The 13,866-nt window shown below is 53.5% G+C and overlaps 4 protein-coding genes across 4 annotated transcripts; 1 reads left to right on the top strand and 3 right to left on the bottom strand.

Annotated features, from left to right (window-relative positions):
- The first annotated feature begins 175 nt into the window (after positions 1-175).
- Positions 176-3,169, top strand: QC761_505010 (uncharacterized protein). Its single transcript, XM_062879728.1, has 4 exons — positions 176-341; positions 426-568; positions 619-770; positions 835-3,169. The coding sequence occupies exons 1-4, from the start codon at positions 311-313 to the stop codon at positions 3,041-3,043; spliced, it is 2,535 nt and encodes an 844-aa protein (XP_062730890.1). The 5' UTR covers positions 176-310; the 3' UTR covers positions 3,044-3,169.
- Positions 3,170-3,176: 7 nt separating this feature from the next.
- Positions 3,177-4,279, bottom strand: QC761_505000 (uncharacterized protein; the record flags this gene model as incomplete). The annotated part of the gene is made up of 1 exon (XM_062879727.1): positions 3,177-4,279. The coding sequence occupies one exon, from the start codon at positions 4,277-4,279 to the stop codon at positions 3,347-3,349; it is 933 nt and encodes a 310-aa protein (XP_062730889.1). The 3' UTR covers positions 3,177-3,346.
- A 720-nt stretch (positions 4,280-4,999) lies between these two features.
- QC761_504990 (uncharacterized protein) lies at positions 5,000-5,470 on the bottom strand (the record flags this gene model as incomplete). Its single annotated transcript, XM_062879726.1, has 2 exons — positions 5,000-5,070; positions 5,158-5,470. 2 exons carry the CDS (start codon positions 5,468-5,470, stop codon positions 5,000-5,002), a joined length of 384 nt encoding a protein of 127 aa, XP_062730888.1.
- Positions 5,471-9,034: 3,564 nt separating this feature from the next.
- QC761_504980 (uncharacterized protein) lies at positions 9,035-13,063 on the bottom strand. The gene is made up of 2 exons (XM_062879725.1): positions 10,514-13,063; positions 9,035-10,454 (listed from the first exon to the last, which is right to left on the bottom strand). Exons 1-2 carry the CDS (start codon positions 12,048-12,050, stop codon positions 10,195-10,197), a joined length of 1,797 nt encoding a protein of 598 aa, XP_062730887.1. The 5' UTR covers positions 12,051-13,063; the 3' UTR covers positions 9,035-10,194.
- Between the last annotated feature and the right edge of the window lie 803 nt (positions 13,064-13,866).

Genomic DNA, 13,866 nt, shown 5'->3' with positions numbered 1-13,866 from the left:
CTTAGGAAGTAGTTCAAGTCATGATGGTCATTGAAATAGCCCGATCTCCCTATCTGGCCCTCAAGGTTCTCATTATCAAACTATTATAGTGGCCCGTGCTCGGGTCCATGTGGAGAGTGCATTATAGTCACGTGGAGTCGCGTGAATGACGTGTCGGTACCTCTCCAATGCTCCGAGCTTCAACTATCTGGACTTTTCAGGATGGCAATCCTTGGTCCCACGCGCACCAGCTGCAGCACCCTCAGATTCGTGCCATCTTTTCTGAACCTATTCTACTCTCTACTGCCTCGCCTTGCCTCAAGCAACAATCATGTGGCTGCTTGAGAGCGATCTTTTCGAAGGTAAGCCCCGAAACCGTCGTTTCTATCTTCAATCACTGCATCCCTGCTTTTTGCAAGCGTACCTGCAGCTAACGCGCAAACCAGGCAAGAAGCTCTGGCTGCGGCCTGGAAAGCTCTACCTCTTCGGCCGCACGGTATCTGAGGCTGGTCAGCTCGTTATCTCTGACAAGACCATTTCGCGTAAACACATCACCATTAAGGTTGAGCCTGTCTCAGAAGGCGGCGGCGTATGTAGCACCCAGTATTTTTAAAGCGCGACTGGCGTTGACGATAGTAGCGCAACATTACCTCCAGATCCCAGATCACCATTGAAGATCTCGATTCAAAAAAGGGAACCACCGTAAACGATGTCCAGATACGCGGCCAGAAGAAAGTCCTCACCGAGACTGTGAATACAGTCAAGCTAGGAATGTGCCAGAAGCTTCTGCGGTAAGCCTTCCTCGCTATATATCTGTCATTGCGATGGCTGACACGCGGTGTGACTGTGATATAGCATTCAGTGGTACCCCGTTGTGCTGAGCTTCTCCTTCACTAGCAAGGAGTTACGTGCAGACCCGTGGACAAAGCTTCGCGATGATCTCGAACAATTGGATATAAAATACTCGGCTGAATACGAAGAAACCACCACCCACGTCGTGTCAAAGAAGCGCAACACGTCGAAGGGGCTTCAAGCTCTCATTAATGGCAAACTTATTGTCACCGAGAGCTTCATCAACACCATCATCAATGCAGCAACAACACCAGCTGATGCCGAGGAAGGCTCGTCGAGCGCGTTGGAACAAGACTTTGATCACTATTGGCCCAATGCTCTCGACCACTTGCCGCCACGAGGTGAAGAGACCGGAGAACGACCCAGCACAGCCTACGCTCCGGATGAACGGCGACAGGAGGTGTTTGAAGGGTACACGTTTGTTTTTTACGAGAAGAAACAGTTTGAAAACCTCCTCTCTCCCATCACTTCTGGGAGGGGTAAAGCGGTGTTGAATGTGGTGACGCCAGGACAAACGGATGTAGATGATTTCGTCCGTTTCGTCAAAGGCGTGGCTGGTGAAAAGGGGCTTGGGTCTTTTGAGGATGGCAGCGAGGGGAAGGGAGTGGTGGTTGTTCGATACATCCCGAAAGATGAAAACTACGAATGGTATGCGCAGTTTCTCACAGAATTTGCTCAGCGGCTCGACCATCGACCAATCGACCAGCGCGAATTTATTGAGGCGATCCTGGACTGCGATGCTTCCATGTTGCGACGCCCCTTGGAAGAGGCTAGTCAATCCGAACTGGCAATGTCACGCTCTGAAGCTCACACAGAACCAGGTGTTCGCATGGAAATAGATCAGCCATCGACCGAGCCGACAGCCCCCCAGCAAAGAGAGGTGGAGAGAGAACCCTCGCCACAACCGCCTCTTCGAAGAGTGTGGACTCGAAGAGGTGTAAGCAGATTCAAAGGCTTTGATATCGAGGACGACAACCCCGAGCCGACTCAAGAGATAGGCCCCGTTCAACCTAACCTTCCCGAACTAAGCCAGCCCGCAGTCGAAGCGTCACAGGATGGTCTGTTTGTTTCGCAGTACCAGGACCCTCTTGATCGTCCAGAGGAAGAGACCGTACCCGAGTCGCGCCCTCCGCCTCGAGCTACACGCAAACGCCCACTCTCAACCTTGCCAGAACATGATGAATCGGCATTACTAGCAAACATTGCCCCCACAGCCGCGGCAGCCAAACGCAGGCGTATTCAGGCAGGAGAGCCGCCTGTGCCCCCACCACCGGAACCGGAGCCTCCAGTTAAGGACAAGGACAATGACGAGATGGTGATTGAATCTCCCCAAGACAAAAGTGAGAAGGGGCGAGGTACGAAAGGGAAAGGCAAGAAAACAGCAGGCGGTGACGATATCTTGGAGCTGGCGCGCAAGCAGCGCGAAGAGGCCGAAGCCAGAGCAGCTGCGGAACGTCGAGCACTGACCGAGTTGGGCGATGATGAGATTGATTATGCGGAAATTCGCAGGCTGCAACTTGAAACGGTCCAGGAATGTGAGGTTCGCTTCCCTGAGCCATGGACAGGGGGAGCTGGTACCAGTCGTACGCGTGAACAGGACATTGCCGACGGTCGTTGGGATCCCAAATGGAATGGTCGTAGGAATTACAAGCAGTTCCGAAAGCAAGGTGCAGCCACTGGACGGCAAGCATCACGAACAGTAATTCCCCTAGAAGAGGTTCGGCCAAAGAGCAATGGTATCGGTGACGAGTATTGGCTCGAGAACGACTCCAACAGTCGCCAAAAGAACGATGCCACCAGCCAACGTCAATCTCAAACGCAGCAGCAAACCAGCAATCCCACCCCCGAGAAAGCCAAAACCCCTCTCAGGAGGAACATTCTCACCATCGACAGCAGTGATGAGGACGAAGATGATGTGGATGTTATGGACGAGGACCGAGCAGCACCAGAGCCAACACCCGAGCCAGCCAGGTCGAGGGCGGCCAAGGCAGCGGAGCGGGCCAATGCTCGGAAGGGCCAGTCACAGGCACAGAGCACGCAAACGCAGTCACAGACCAGCAACAAGCGAGCAGCACCACCGCTGAATGCCTCACCTAGTAGCTCGAGGGAAGCGAAGAAGCCGCGTCGGGGAGGGTTCATGGCTGCCAGTAGAGACGAAAGCGACGACGACAGCGATGATGAGTTGAAGTTCCGGTTTGGCAGGCGGAAGTGAAGGGACAACTCCCTCTCTGCATTTTTGAAGTGGGCTATAACAAGTGCGGTTACATATCAAATTAATTACGAGGTTCCTGGACCAGCGAATAGTCAATGTTACACATTCATCACTTAACAAGGTGACATATTGGTAATGAGCATCAAGTAACCAGTTCTTGTCTATTTGGGGTATCATATTCTATGACCTCTGAAATGCCAAGCATGTCTTTCTTCCCAAGCATTGTTTTCACGTCTTACCACATAGCCAGCCCATTGCTCGAGCGTATCTTACAAGCCCGGCGGGAGTCTTCCCAATCCAACATCAGTCCATATCTTCCATCCCGCCACCCTCCGCCGCGGCAGCAGCAGCCTCCTCCTCTGTGACAAAGATTCCCACCAGACAAGCACTCAGCATGCCTTCATAGTTCACCCACGGGTGAATCTCCCCAAACAACCTCGTTCCGTCTCTCCCCGCGCACCTGAGCAACTCTGGCTCTCCTCCGGGGTGGAATGGTAGGTAAGGGGTGAGATTGTACACCTTCCCACTCAGCACCGTCCAGGCATCCTTCCCCTTTCTGCCGGTTTGTCTCTTCAGCATGGATGGTGTCACACGCAGGTAGGGGGTTCCGGGGGGGAGGCCGCGGAGGTCGGCGGAGGGGTTTCCGGAGAGGCGGGCCCAGTCGAGAGGGGAGTGCCCCGGGGTGAGGACGGCGGCTTTGGAGGGCCTGGAGGGTTTGGTGGAGTGGGTTGGGGGGGGGGCGAGGGTTGAGCAGCCTGGTCCTCGCGCTGGGGCGGGGGAGAGACGGGAGGGCGCTGGGGAGAGGGAGGAAGATGGGGTGGGGCGGAGGGTTGGTGGTCGGGAGGGAGGGAGCATCATTAGGTTGTTGGGTGATTGTGCTGGTGGGGGTGCTGAGAACAGAGGCACCGGTGGTCGGATCTGGGGTTTTGGCGCCGGTTCTGGTTCTGGCTCGGAGAGATTTAGAGTTGGGATGGGAGCGTTGTCAACCACTATTGTGGCGGATGCCTTGGGGGTTGACTGCTCGTCATTGTCGTCGATGTCGTCGTTGGCGTCGTGTGGTTGTTGGACCACGAGCGCTGGTGGGGCATGTCGATTTTGCAGGCCGTCGTCGGTGTGCTTTTCTTCCTTGGTCTCAGGCTGAAGAGCGCCTCCAAACAGGGAGGGAAACCACTGTGGTCTCCGCATACAGAGTAGAATGAGAGAGGCAATTATCAGAGTCACTCCCAGTAACGCCATGCTTAGGCGGGCTCGGGGAAGCGTTGGTAATGTTATCGTGGCATGGGATCAAAGGCCCAAGCGCCTCTTTTGGACTTTGTAGTGGAGATCCGTTAGGCTGTGCGTTAGAGCTTGATGCGCTGTGGTTTGCGCTGTGGTTTGCGCCTTGCGCCAAAGGTCGAGGTGGGAATCGGTGGTGATGGGTTGTCGAGGTCGATGCAAGTTCTTTTCCCTTTGTCTTGGGAATCTCAATATTGTTTCATCAGCGTGGGCTCTGGAAGGCGCTTGGAAATGTCAGCAGAGCAGAGAGCAGGCATTTCGATGAAGCGGCCCCGCCTCCATCTCGGCAGACATGTGTTTTGTGGGGTCCGGGAGCAGGGGAGCCCTGCAGCGAGTGCCTCAGCTGTCTGTCCGGCCACCGGCCTGTCCAACCTGAGTCTCTGACAGACATAAGTTGGCGGGGTTCCAGGTGTAGGTTGCAGCCCAATGCATCGAGATGTTCACCACACACGCAAAGCAATTGATGGGACGAACCTGGCTGGCCGTGCTGGTCATGCTGGCTTGGGCGGTGTGAAGCGGTGAGGGTGGAGGACAAGAGAGGGGCCCCGGTGCGTCCCGGATGGATTGGGGCCTTGGACTCATCAGCATAGGTAGACTACGAATACAACTCCATAGCTTCGTCTTCTTTTCCCACAGGCCCCTGGTATTGTTTTGTCACTGCTCAATTGAAGATTATTGTGCTTATTTCCTCGAGATTGGCCCTCCGTGGGAGCGGTTTATCGACTTTCGCACCGAGTTCTGAGAAATAGCGGCTAATCCTATTGTATTTCTCGGCAATGTCAGCCAGTCAGAGCGGCCCAAAGCCAGACTCAGGGTTCAACCAGCGACCGGCCACGCACCTTTAGAAATCCGCCATAGCGAATCGAACGCGATGCCTCCGCCCCCAATCCCTCCTTCGCACCCACCCGCCGACCCGCGAGAATCAACTACCACGGCAACACAACCGCCGACGCTGAGGAAAAAGCCCTCAGCGGGTATTCTGACTACCACCACGTCCGCCTCGGGCCAGAGAACAACACGCATCACCACCACCGCAGCCGCCTGTCCAGCCGCCGCCCCGACGACCACCTCCGCCTCGTCCCCTGCCGTGCCGTTGTCCCGCCATCCGTTCAAACAGAGGGACCAAAATGCAACGTCGGCAGCACGGGGCATGAGGGCAGGATTTGATCCGAAAGCGCCCACGCCGACGACGGCGAGGCAGACCACTCCCAGGATGCCATCCTACGAGCGACCAGGTCCCACTGGTACTCGACAGCCACAAGTCCCAACCGCAGCAAGGACAGTAAACAACAGCGGCAAACCGCCAATGACTCCGAAAGTAGCGACGCGTCTTGCTCCTTCTACTACTTCTACTCAACACCAGAACCCGACAAGCGTTGCGACACCGCTGCCACGACGCCCAAGGCCTGATACCATCTTGAGCGCCAATGGCTCGGGGCCGCGCGATAAACTCGACATCACTTCCCCCGTAGCCGCATTCTTAAACACCACCAATGTCACACCGAGATCTGGGTCAAGACAAAACCGCGTTGAAAGCGCCCACAGCACTCCGAACGCCACCCCCCATATTGAACGACAGGATTCTTTCGACAGTAGAAATGGGCTGGCCATCTCACCATCCGTTGTTGACGATGTGACTTTGAGACGACCCGTAGTAACATTCAGTCCGGCCTCCGATGTGAGTGGCGCTGGCCATCGTCAGGACCCGGATTCAAAGTTCTTTTATGCCGCAGACGTTCCGAGACAGACCCAGCAAGCACATCCGAGACCAGTAGTTGCACCGCAACAAGCGAGGAACACAACTTTTTTCCATGCCAGCGGAAGCCCTGCTCCAGATCGATCAAGTGTTGTCTCTCCACTGGTGTCTCCTGCTGCCACCAGCAATGACAGTCTCATGAGCAAGTTCTTTTACGCAAACGGAGCACCAGAATTACAGCCTGCCCCCAAACTTGGACCAACGAGGAGAGGACCGAGCTCGGTCGTGTCTACAGCTTCTAGAATACCAACAAACCGGTCGGGCAATGCGCTCAGGCCAACTTCTCCTGTTGGGGTCCAACCCAAGGTCAAGAGCGGACACAACACGCCCCTTGTGTCTCCCCGATCCCCCATAGCGAGCTCACACCATCGACTCAGCGTGGGCAGCCAAGGAAGGTCTGGACTGGAACAAACTCCCCATTCTACTGGTGCAGAAAGAGCCCACGCTCGCCCAAAGAGCCTGACCATTGCCGATGCTCCTGCCATAGCCAGGCTTATGTCTTGTCATGGCTCCATCCCCCCTACCCCTGCCTCTGAGGCAACATCTCCCCTATTTGCCCCACCGAGCACGATTCTTCCAGGAAGCCCAGGCATGAGTGGGTTTGCATCACTTCTTCAGGCTGCAGAGGATTTTGCCGAATCAGAAGAAGGGAAGTCAGAGTCGCTGAACAGCCCAGCGAAGTCTAGCTCGCAGGAAAAGGAACCGCTGAGTGATTTGGTCGCCAACGCGCGCCGAGAGCGCAAAGTGCAAGATTTGCAAATTACCAACGCCAGTCTTGAGGCAATCAATAGGACGTTGGAAAGACAATTGCGGAAGCAGACTGCTGAGCTGCGGCGTTATAAGCGGATGTCGAGGATGAGCATGGCCTCGTTGAGTAGCCGCGTCCCATCGGCCTCGACAGCTGCAGGTGGGGGTTTGGCGAAAGCTGGAATGGAGCTGAATGATCTCAACGAGGAAGAGGGTGAGATTGCGGCGGGGGACGCTGCGATAGAGGAACTGGAAGAGGAAGACGAAGAGGAAGAGGAAGAGGAAGAGGAAGAAGAAGAGGAGGGGGAGGAAGATTCCATGTCTGGCTCGGAGCATTCGGATTCGGGCAGTTCCGGGGCCAACACGGAGCGCAATGAGTCGCGCCAGAAGAGAGACGAGCGGAGGCTTCAGATTGATCTCTCCAAGCATCAACAACTGCTCGTCGACAGTCAGAAAATGAACCAAAGTCTGAAGCGGTGTTTGGGGTGGACGGAGGAGCTGATCAAGGAAGGAAAACGAGCTCTTGCCTACAAGATTACCGTCAGCGACGTTGAGTTGGGCGGTCGGGTACTTGTTCCCGAGGAGATTGAGGCTCTAGAACCACAACAGGAAGAGGATGGAAGCGTCATGGAAAATGATATTGAAGACTACGAGGATGAACTAAAAGACGACTCTCTTTATGGGGAAGAGCCTCGGTTGGACAATCTAGGTGGTACCGACACCGAAAACGACGACCTGAAGAACGATTCCCTCTATGGAGACGACCCTCGCTTGGACGATGATCTCAGAGACGACTCTCTTTATGGGGACAACCCCCGCTTAGACGACGATCTTCGAGATGATTCTCTTTATGGGGACATCCTTCACTCGGATGATGATCTTAGAGACGACTCCCTCTACGGCGACAACCCTCGCTATGATGACGATCTCAAAGAGGACTCTTTATATGGGGAAAATCCTCGATTAGACGACGACCTTGACAGCAGTGACACTGAGGATGAGAAAGAACGACGAAAAACGTGGAGGCCAGATGCACAGGACAGGGACAGTGGGGTCGAGTTGCCTACTGACAGCAGGTAAAAGGGCGGACTGGGATTCTTTTGGGTTTTTGGAAGCGAAGCGTTAAAAAGAATCAGATGGGGGCGATATACAAACATACGTGTGTGGTTTTGCGTGTTGATCACCACTCTGGCGACTGTTTTATTTTCATCTTGTTTATAATCATACTTGTGGGAAACGGGGTTTGGGACATGGGCTGGTTTTTCTCTTTTTCTTTTGCATCGTACCGGGAACAGTATATCAGTAAGGAGTTGAGCAGCGCGCGTTGGAGAGCGCTTCGGGGCTGATATTTTTCGTTTGGACACATTTGACCCCCCTTTTATACTCTTGCTCTTTTCTATTCATAAATTATGGGGAGCAGGAAACACACACCCACCCAGCTTATTCCTTTTGTTTGCTGTTGCAAGATGTCATGTAACGCATAGATACCCAGGCATAGGCATAAACACGGGGGCTTGACATAACTGCGGGGAGGGGGCTTTGTCTGGAATAAAATACAAATTAGAGGCCGGATTTCTATGAAGCAAAGAACAAAAACTGAGGTTTAAAAGAGTCGTATTGGTGAATGGAATGATCTTTTGTGTGTTTGAGACTCAAAAGGTGGTTGGTACTATATTAGGCAGTCGTGTGGGAGAAGAGAGAAGAGTAAATGAACCGGACATGGTTGTCATTCAGAACCTCAACTTACTTGTATATCTTCAGCTCTGTGGGGCTTGCCCAGACCATTTTTCTCTTCAAAAGAATGGCCCCCAGTATCCCAAAATGCTTGAGTACAAGCCTAGGAAGAAACTTAGCTTTCCAGGGGGAGAAAGTCTTTGGTATACCTCAACTAATGTCCCCTCTTCTCTTTGCTTGTAGATGAGCCTGAGACCATAAAACAAACCACGCAGACACTGAGGTACTGGAGTCAAAAGCTGATATATCCACTCGACGTTTATCAATGAGCATAGCTCTGTATTTATGAGTCCTAGATGGGATTCTGAGCCCAGTGAGCAACAAAATAAGAGCCTCTCCTGCAGACTCATTGCATCTTGTTGTTGGTCTTGTAGCCATTTCATTTCGCAGGCTATTGACAAAGAAGCTAGCAACGAAGAAGCAAGAAAAGTCAGCACATTTGTCGGGATAGAAAGCCTTTTGAAGTAGGAGGTTGATACCTAGGTCGCAAGGAATGGTTGACATGTCCGTCTTCATTGATCCTCACGATGCATCTAACATAGTCCAGAATGGTCTCGAACGGGCTTAGAGGTGTGTGCAATACAGACAAGAGGCATGCCTACTACTTTCTTACCCCTTAATATCGCAGCCTCCATTTCTCCATTTCCGACACACGACACCCACGGCATTCTACCCTAAAAAGAACACCAACATAAACTTCATGGTATCAGACATATCAGCTCTCTATTTCGCTCATCCCCGCTTCACTGGCAAACATTTTCCCAAACAGCCCACAAGTCGGTACTAACGCAAGTTCTAAGTTCCCCCTTTCATCCTTTCCCTCACCCCCCTCTGCCCAACGAACGCGAATGACCTACGACACCAACCACCGCCGCCACCACCACTACATAATTAGACAACGCTCTCTGTGTCCAAGCTCACCATCCATACCATAGGTAATCCTTCAGCCCCAGAGTTCCTTCTCAATAAAAAAAACCAAGCCAGCCAACCAGCCAGCACCCCTTGACCCCCACTCCCCACAGGCAGGAGTCCAAGCCTGGGAATACAAACAAAACAAAGCCAGAAAACCCATTCCATCCTCCCTTAGTGTTTTGACGAGCAACGGGCAAAATCCTTCATGTAACGATGATAGGGAAGAATGATGGTAATGACCCTGTCCCTCCTCGGAACATCGACGTAAAAGAGGACAAAGCAAAACAAAAGAAACAAAAATGAAAACACCATTATAACGCCCCCTCACAATTTCCAGCGGTAAAACCTCCCTTCTATGCTTGAGCATTTCCCAATGTTGTACACCAGGACCCACAAAAGATAAGAGAAAAAAACATAAACGCTGCCGCCACACCGGTAACCATGAGAGGTGAGTGCTAGGCTACTCCTACTTACAACAGAGACAGACCTGCAAAGATAGTGCTCAGGCCTTAGCAAACATCAAAGAAGCCCTGCGAGATACTGCTTAGATGTCGAGCAATGGTCTATAGGTGTTCAAGGACAATAAATAGGCCTCGAGAAATGCAAGAGACCGGTCCGATCTCGACAAACACGTCCACGTTCATGTTTCAGGACCTCACGAGGCCTCTTGACCACCAATCAGCACCTCGACCATCCCTTGGGACCCGCATCCTCCCCCGAGTTACTCCTACGGCATCGCGATCCCAACACTCAGCATCGCGTAGTTTTCCAGCTTCAAAGACAGACTCTTGGAGCGAGGGAAATCCGGACTGATGGTCATCCGGCCGTCCTTGTTGTACCCCACCTCTCCAAACGACTCGGACAGTTCCTCAAACTGAACTGACGGCCTTGAGATATTGAGCTCGGCGACGATCTCATCGCTCCACACGCCCGAACACCACCCTTTGTCGAGCAAAAAGTAAGGATTCAAAGGTGGGACAGGGGAATCTGGCAACAAAGCATTAGCTGAGAGGAGCAGACAAGATCGAGTACAGAATTGCCCTTACCTAGGTCCACGTAGCGAATCCGGAGGTACTCAATCGACTGTAACTTCCCCAGTGCTCGAATACCAGCAAGCACCAGCTGCTCAAAGGCCTTGATGAAGTTCATGTCTGTGATTCCCGACCCCGATTCGTTCCAGTGGGCCACCTTCCGACAGCAGTTCTTGACAGTTAGATCGATCCGCTTTAGGCGTGATAGCCTCGTGTCGTGACACCTGAGGACAAGATCGTTGAAGAACTGCTGGCAAACTCTCCCCGTGTACGATATTTGCTCCAGGTAGGGAGACGCGGCCGCGTCGGCCAGCTTGGAGCAAAAGTGCACCTTGCTCGACACCTTGAGAAAGTACGATGGGAAAGACATTTCTCGTCGATAGTCACCCTCCAGACAGAGAACCAGCTTTTCTAGTTTCATGGGCTTGGAGAAGATGTCGGCCATGGTGAGGTAGCTCTTGGATTTCGGTTTGCTGTAGGAGCCCTGCCACTCCTTTAGATTAGGCAGGGCGGACGTGATGGTCTCAAAGTCGTCCTGCCCCCGGATCAAGTTCCATTGTCCCTTGCAAACAAGGGTGTGGACCGAGTTCACCCTGGGCATCGTGCGTGGGCAAGACTGATCCTCCCCGATCCAATGCCTCACTTTCGGTGCTTTGCGTCGTTCACCACCTTCGAGCGTCATGATGCACACATCTGGGAAGGTGTTGGCGACGAAATAAAAGGCTTCTTCCAGAGAGCAGTTGTCCATGGGTAAGACATAAGACGCTGTTGTCAAGCCATCCGGCGTAACTGTGGGAAGGGTGTTTGCCGTCCCCAGAGCCAGAGGTCCATATTTCGGCCGGAATACCGGAAACCAGACCTCCACGTGCTTGATATATGATCGTAAATGTGGATGAGCAGCAAAGTACTCGAACGATCCTCTCAAAGAATCGATGGTCGCCTTGAGCTTGATATGCCGATAGAGCCTGTCTTGGATCAACACCCTCCAAGTCCGGCTCACTCGTGATAGCTCAGATAGCTCCTTCCTTCTTGGATGCCGCAAAGCAGTCCCCCACCGCGTGATTGAGCTCTTGGATGATGTAGATACCCGGTAACCAAATAGATGATCCAAGATGCATTCGTGGATCTCGGCAGGAAGATCTGAGAGGTTGAGCCCGGCGTTCTCGTTGTCGGTTTGCACCGATGGGATGTCAGAAACGCTGGGTTCGTCGGGATCCATCGAGGCTTCTGAAGGGCACCTCAGGCAGCGCAAATCTGTACTTCGTGGCTCGGGTTGTGGGAACGGCGTGCTACTTGGGCGTGTTGGAGGGATGAAGTCTTGCATTCGTACCTGATCCAGTGGCGGGCTTGATGGGCCGGGTGATACCGGATTCGAGGTGGTTGTCATGATGGAAGCCAGCTCAACCGTTGCCTTGTTCTCGTCTTCCTCCTCGTCCTCGGCTTGGTGAATGATTGATTGTGCCCTTTCAGCCCTGGGCAGGCGCGTGTCGATGCTGAGAGAGTCGACATCGCGACCGTCGTCGATGAGCATGGGACTCGTGGGAAATTCCATTCTCTTCGATGTCGTATTCGCCCGCGGGAATCAGTCGTGGGCTATCGGTAACACTTCTCAGTTGTCGTCGGATGATGATGCGACAACCATGGCACAGCAGTACACGAGGCTCTGGTCTCCGACTAGGCTGGCGACGAATCGACCGGGAACCACACGAAGTCGAAGAGGGACGCAAGGCTGATCAGGGAAAACTATCTACTCGTCGAGAAACCGGGCGGTGGTGGGTGGATGTGGTGTCTGTCGTTCGAAGTCAAATCGAATGGAAACGGACAGGACAGGACAGACCTGGACGGTAGGTCTGTTGTGGGTGGTGGATGGCGGATGGCGCAGACCCGAGAGCCGCTATAGCGCAGACGGACAACTCGTTCACTGCGACTTGGACCAGCGGGCCCGGATCGATGGCCGAGCCTGATTTTACGAAACTTTGTTCTTGTTGTTTTATCTGCAGCGCGCACTGCCTGCTGCGGTGGGTAGGTAGGGCACCGACTGGAGTCGGGTCTGGCTTATACTGGTCGCGTGGACGGACGGGCGCGGGGTTAGGTTCCTGTACACTTGGGCGCTGGATTGGCCGACTTGGCCCTTGCTAGATCGCAAAGTTAATGATGTGCGTAAGCCTCAGACGGAGAGCGCAGACGGAAGAGCGTTGGTGCTGGATTGGAGTGTTGCTGTTGTTGCTCGCTGTGTTGTTGTGGTGATGTGCAAGTCTCGATAAGACCCAAGCTGGGATTTGCGAGTTGTTGGGTCACAGATTGCAGTGTGTTCCAGCCCACCGAAGGCGCAGTCAGTCAACGGACGGACGTCTTGTCTTGGGCGGTTCACTCCGCCAGGTGGTACCTAGCAAGCCCGGGGAATAAAACTAACTGGCACTCCCTTGGATATGAGGTGATGGATGACGATGGCTCCCAAATATGAAAAAGGGCAGTTTGGACATCCCTGAACGACTTTTCTTTCTTTTTTCCAGGGACCACTACTTCGTACAGACACCTGTCTGTCGCATGAGACACGGATGAAGCCCCAATCCAATTCGCAACCTGCGCATTGCCCGGGCACAGCCGCTCGAGAGCCACTCAATTGAACGGTTCCCTCCTCAAGAGAAAGAGGGTGCCGATTACCTACTGGCTGGTTGATTTATTTCTATTCTCTTTCTTATTCCTCAGGTCGTCATGCTTCATGTTCATGCTGAGTGACGCGGCAAACCCCACTACGCACTACGCAGATAACCTCATCAGATCGGGCCATGTCATGAGATAATCATTTTGACGAGAGAGGAGAGAAACAGTGGCAGCCGTGGCAACCCAGATAATCTGCGGAGGAAGATCCGGCCACCTGAGAATGTTGGTTTACATGATGTGTGAACAGTCCCACTCACACACGCAGTTACATCATAGTGGCTTTCGTTGCCTTGTTTGTTTACTGTACTGCCCTCTGTGCCCTCGGTCTCACCCCATTCCCAGATATTTTCCTGGTCTTATGGTAAGGCTGCATCCATCTCCACATCGACTCCGTTCCGAAGTTCTGGAAGACAGTTAGTTTGCGGGGTCAGGTGGGTGGTGCAGGTCGAATGAGGCCGGCCGGATTTCGCCCCCGAATGGCCGGTATCCTCTTGTTATCGGTCCACATTTCTCGGCCTTGGGCGCCCGGACATCGGGCCCACTCCGCGCTAACCGACGGCAGGCGAACCGGGGGATTTGCTCACCAGGACAGCCCGAGGCCATTACTCGGCTCTTGCTTCCGTGCGGTCGAAACTGTCCTCTGCTCATCCGAGGTCGTACGCAGCACCGGTACTGTTAATATCGAGGTTCATGCTGCGGCCGCC

Source organism: Podospora bellae-mahoneyi, chromosome 5 (genome assembly GCF_035222275.1).
Source record: "Podospora bellae-mahoneyi strain CBS 112042 chromosome 5, whole genome shotgun sequence".
NCBI lineage: Eukaryota > Fungi > Ascomycota > Sordariomycetes > Sordariales > Podosporaceae > Podospora > Podospora bellae-mahoneyi.
Note: the sequence above shows the minus strand (reverse complement) of the source record. Positions and strands in the feature narration are given on the sequence as shown.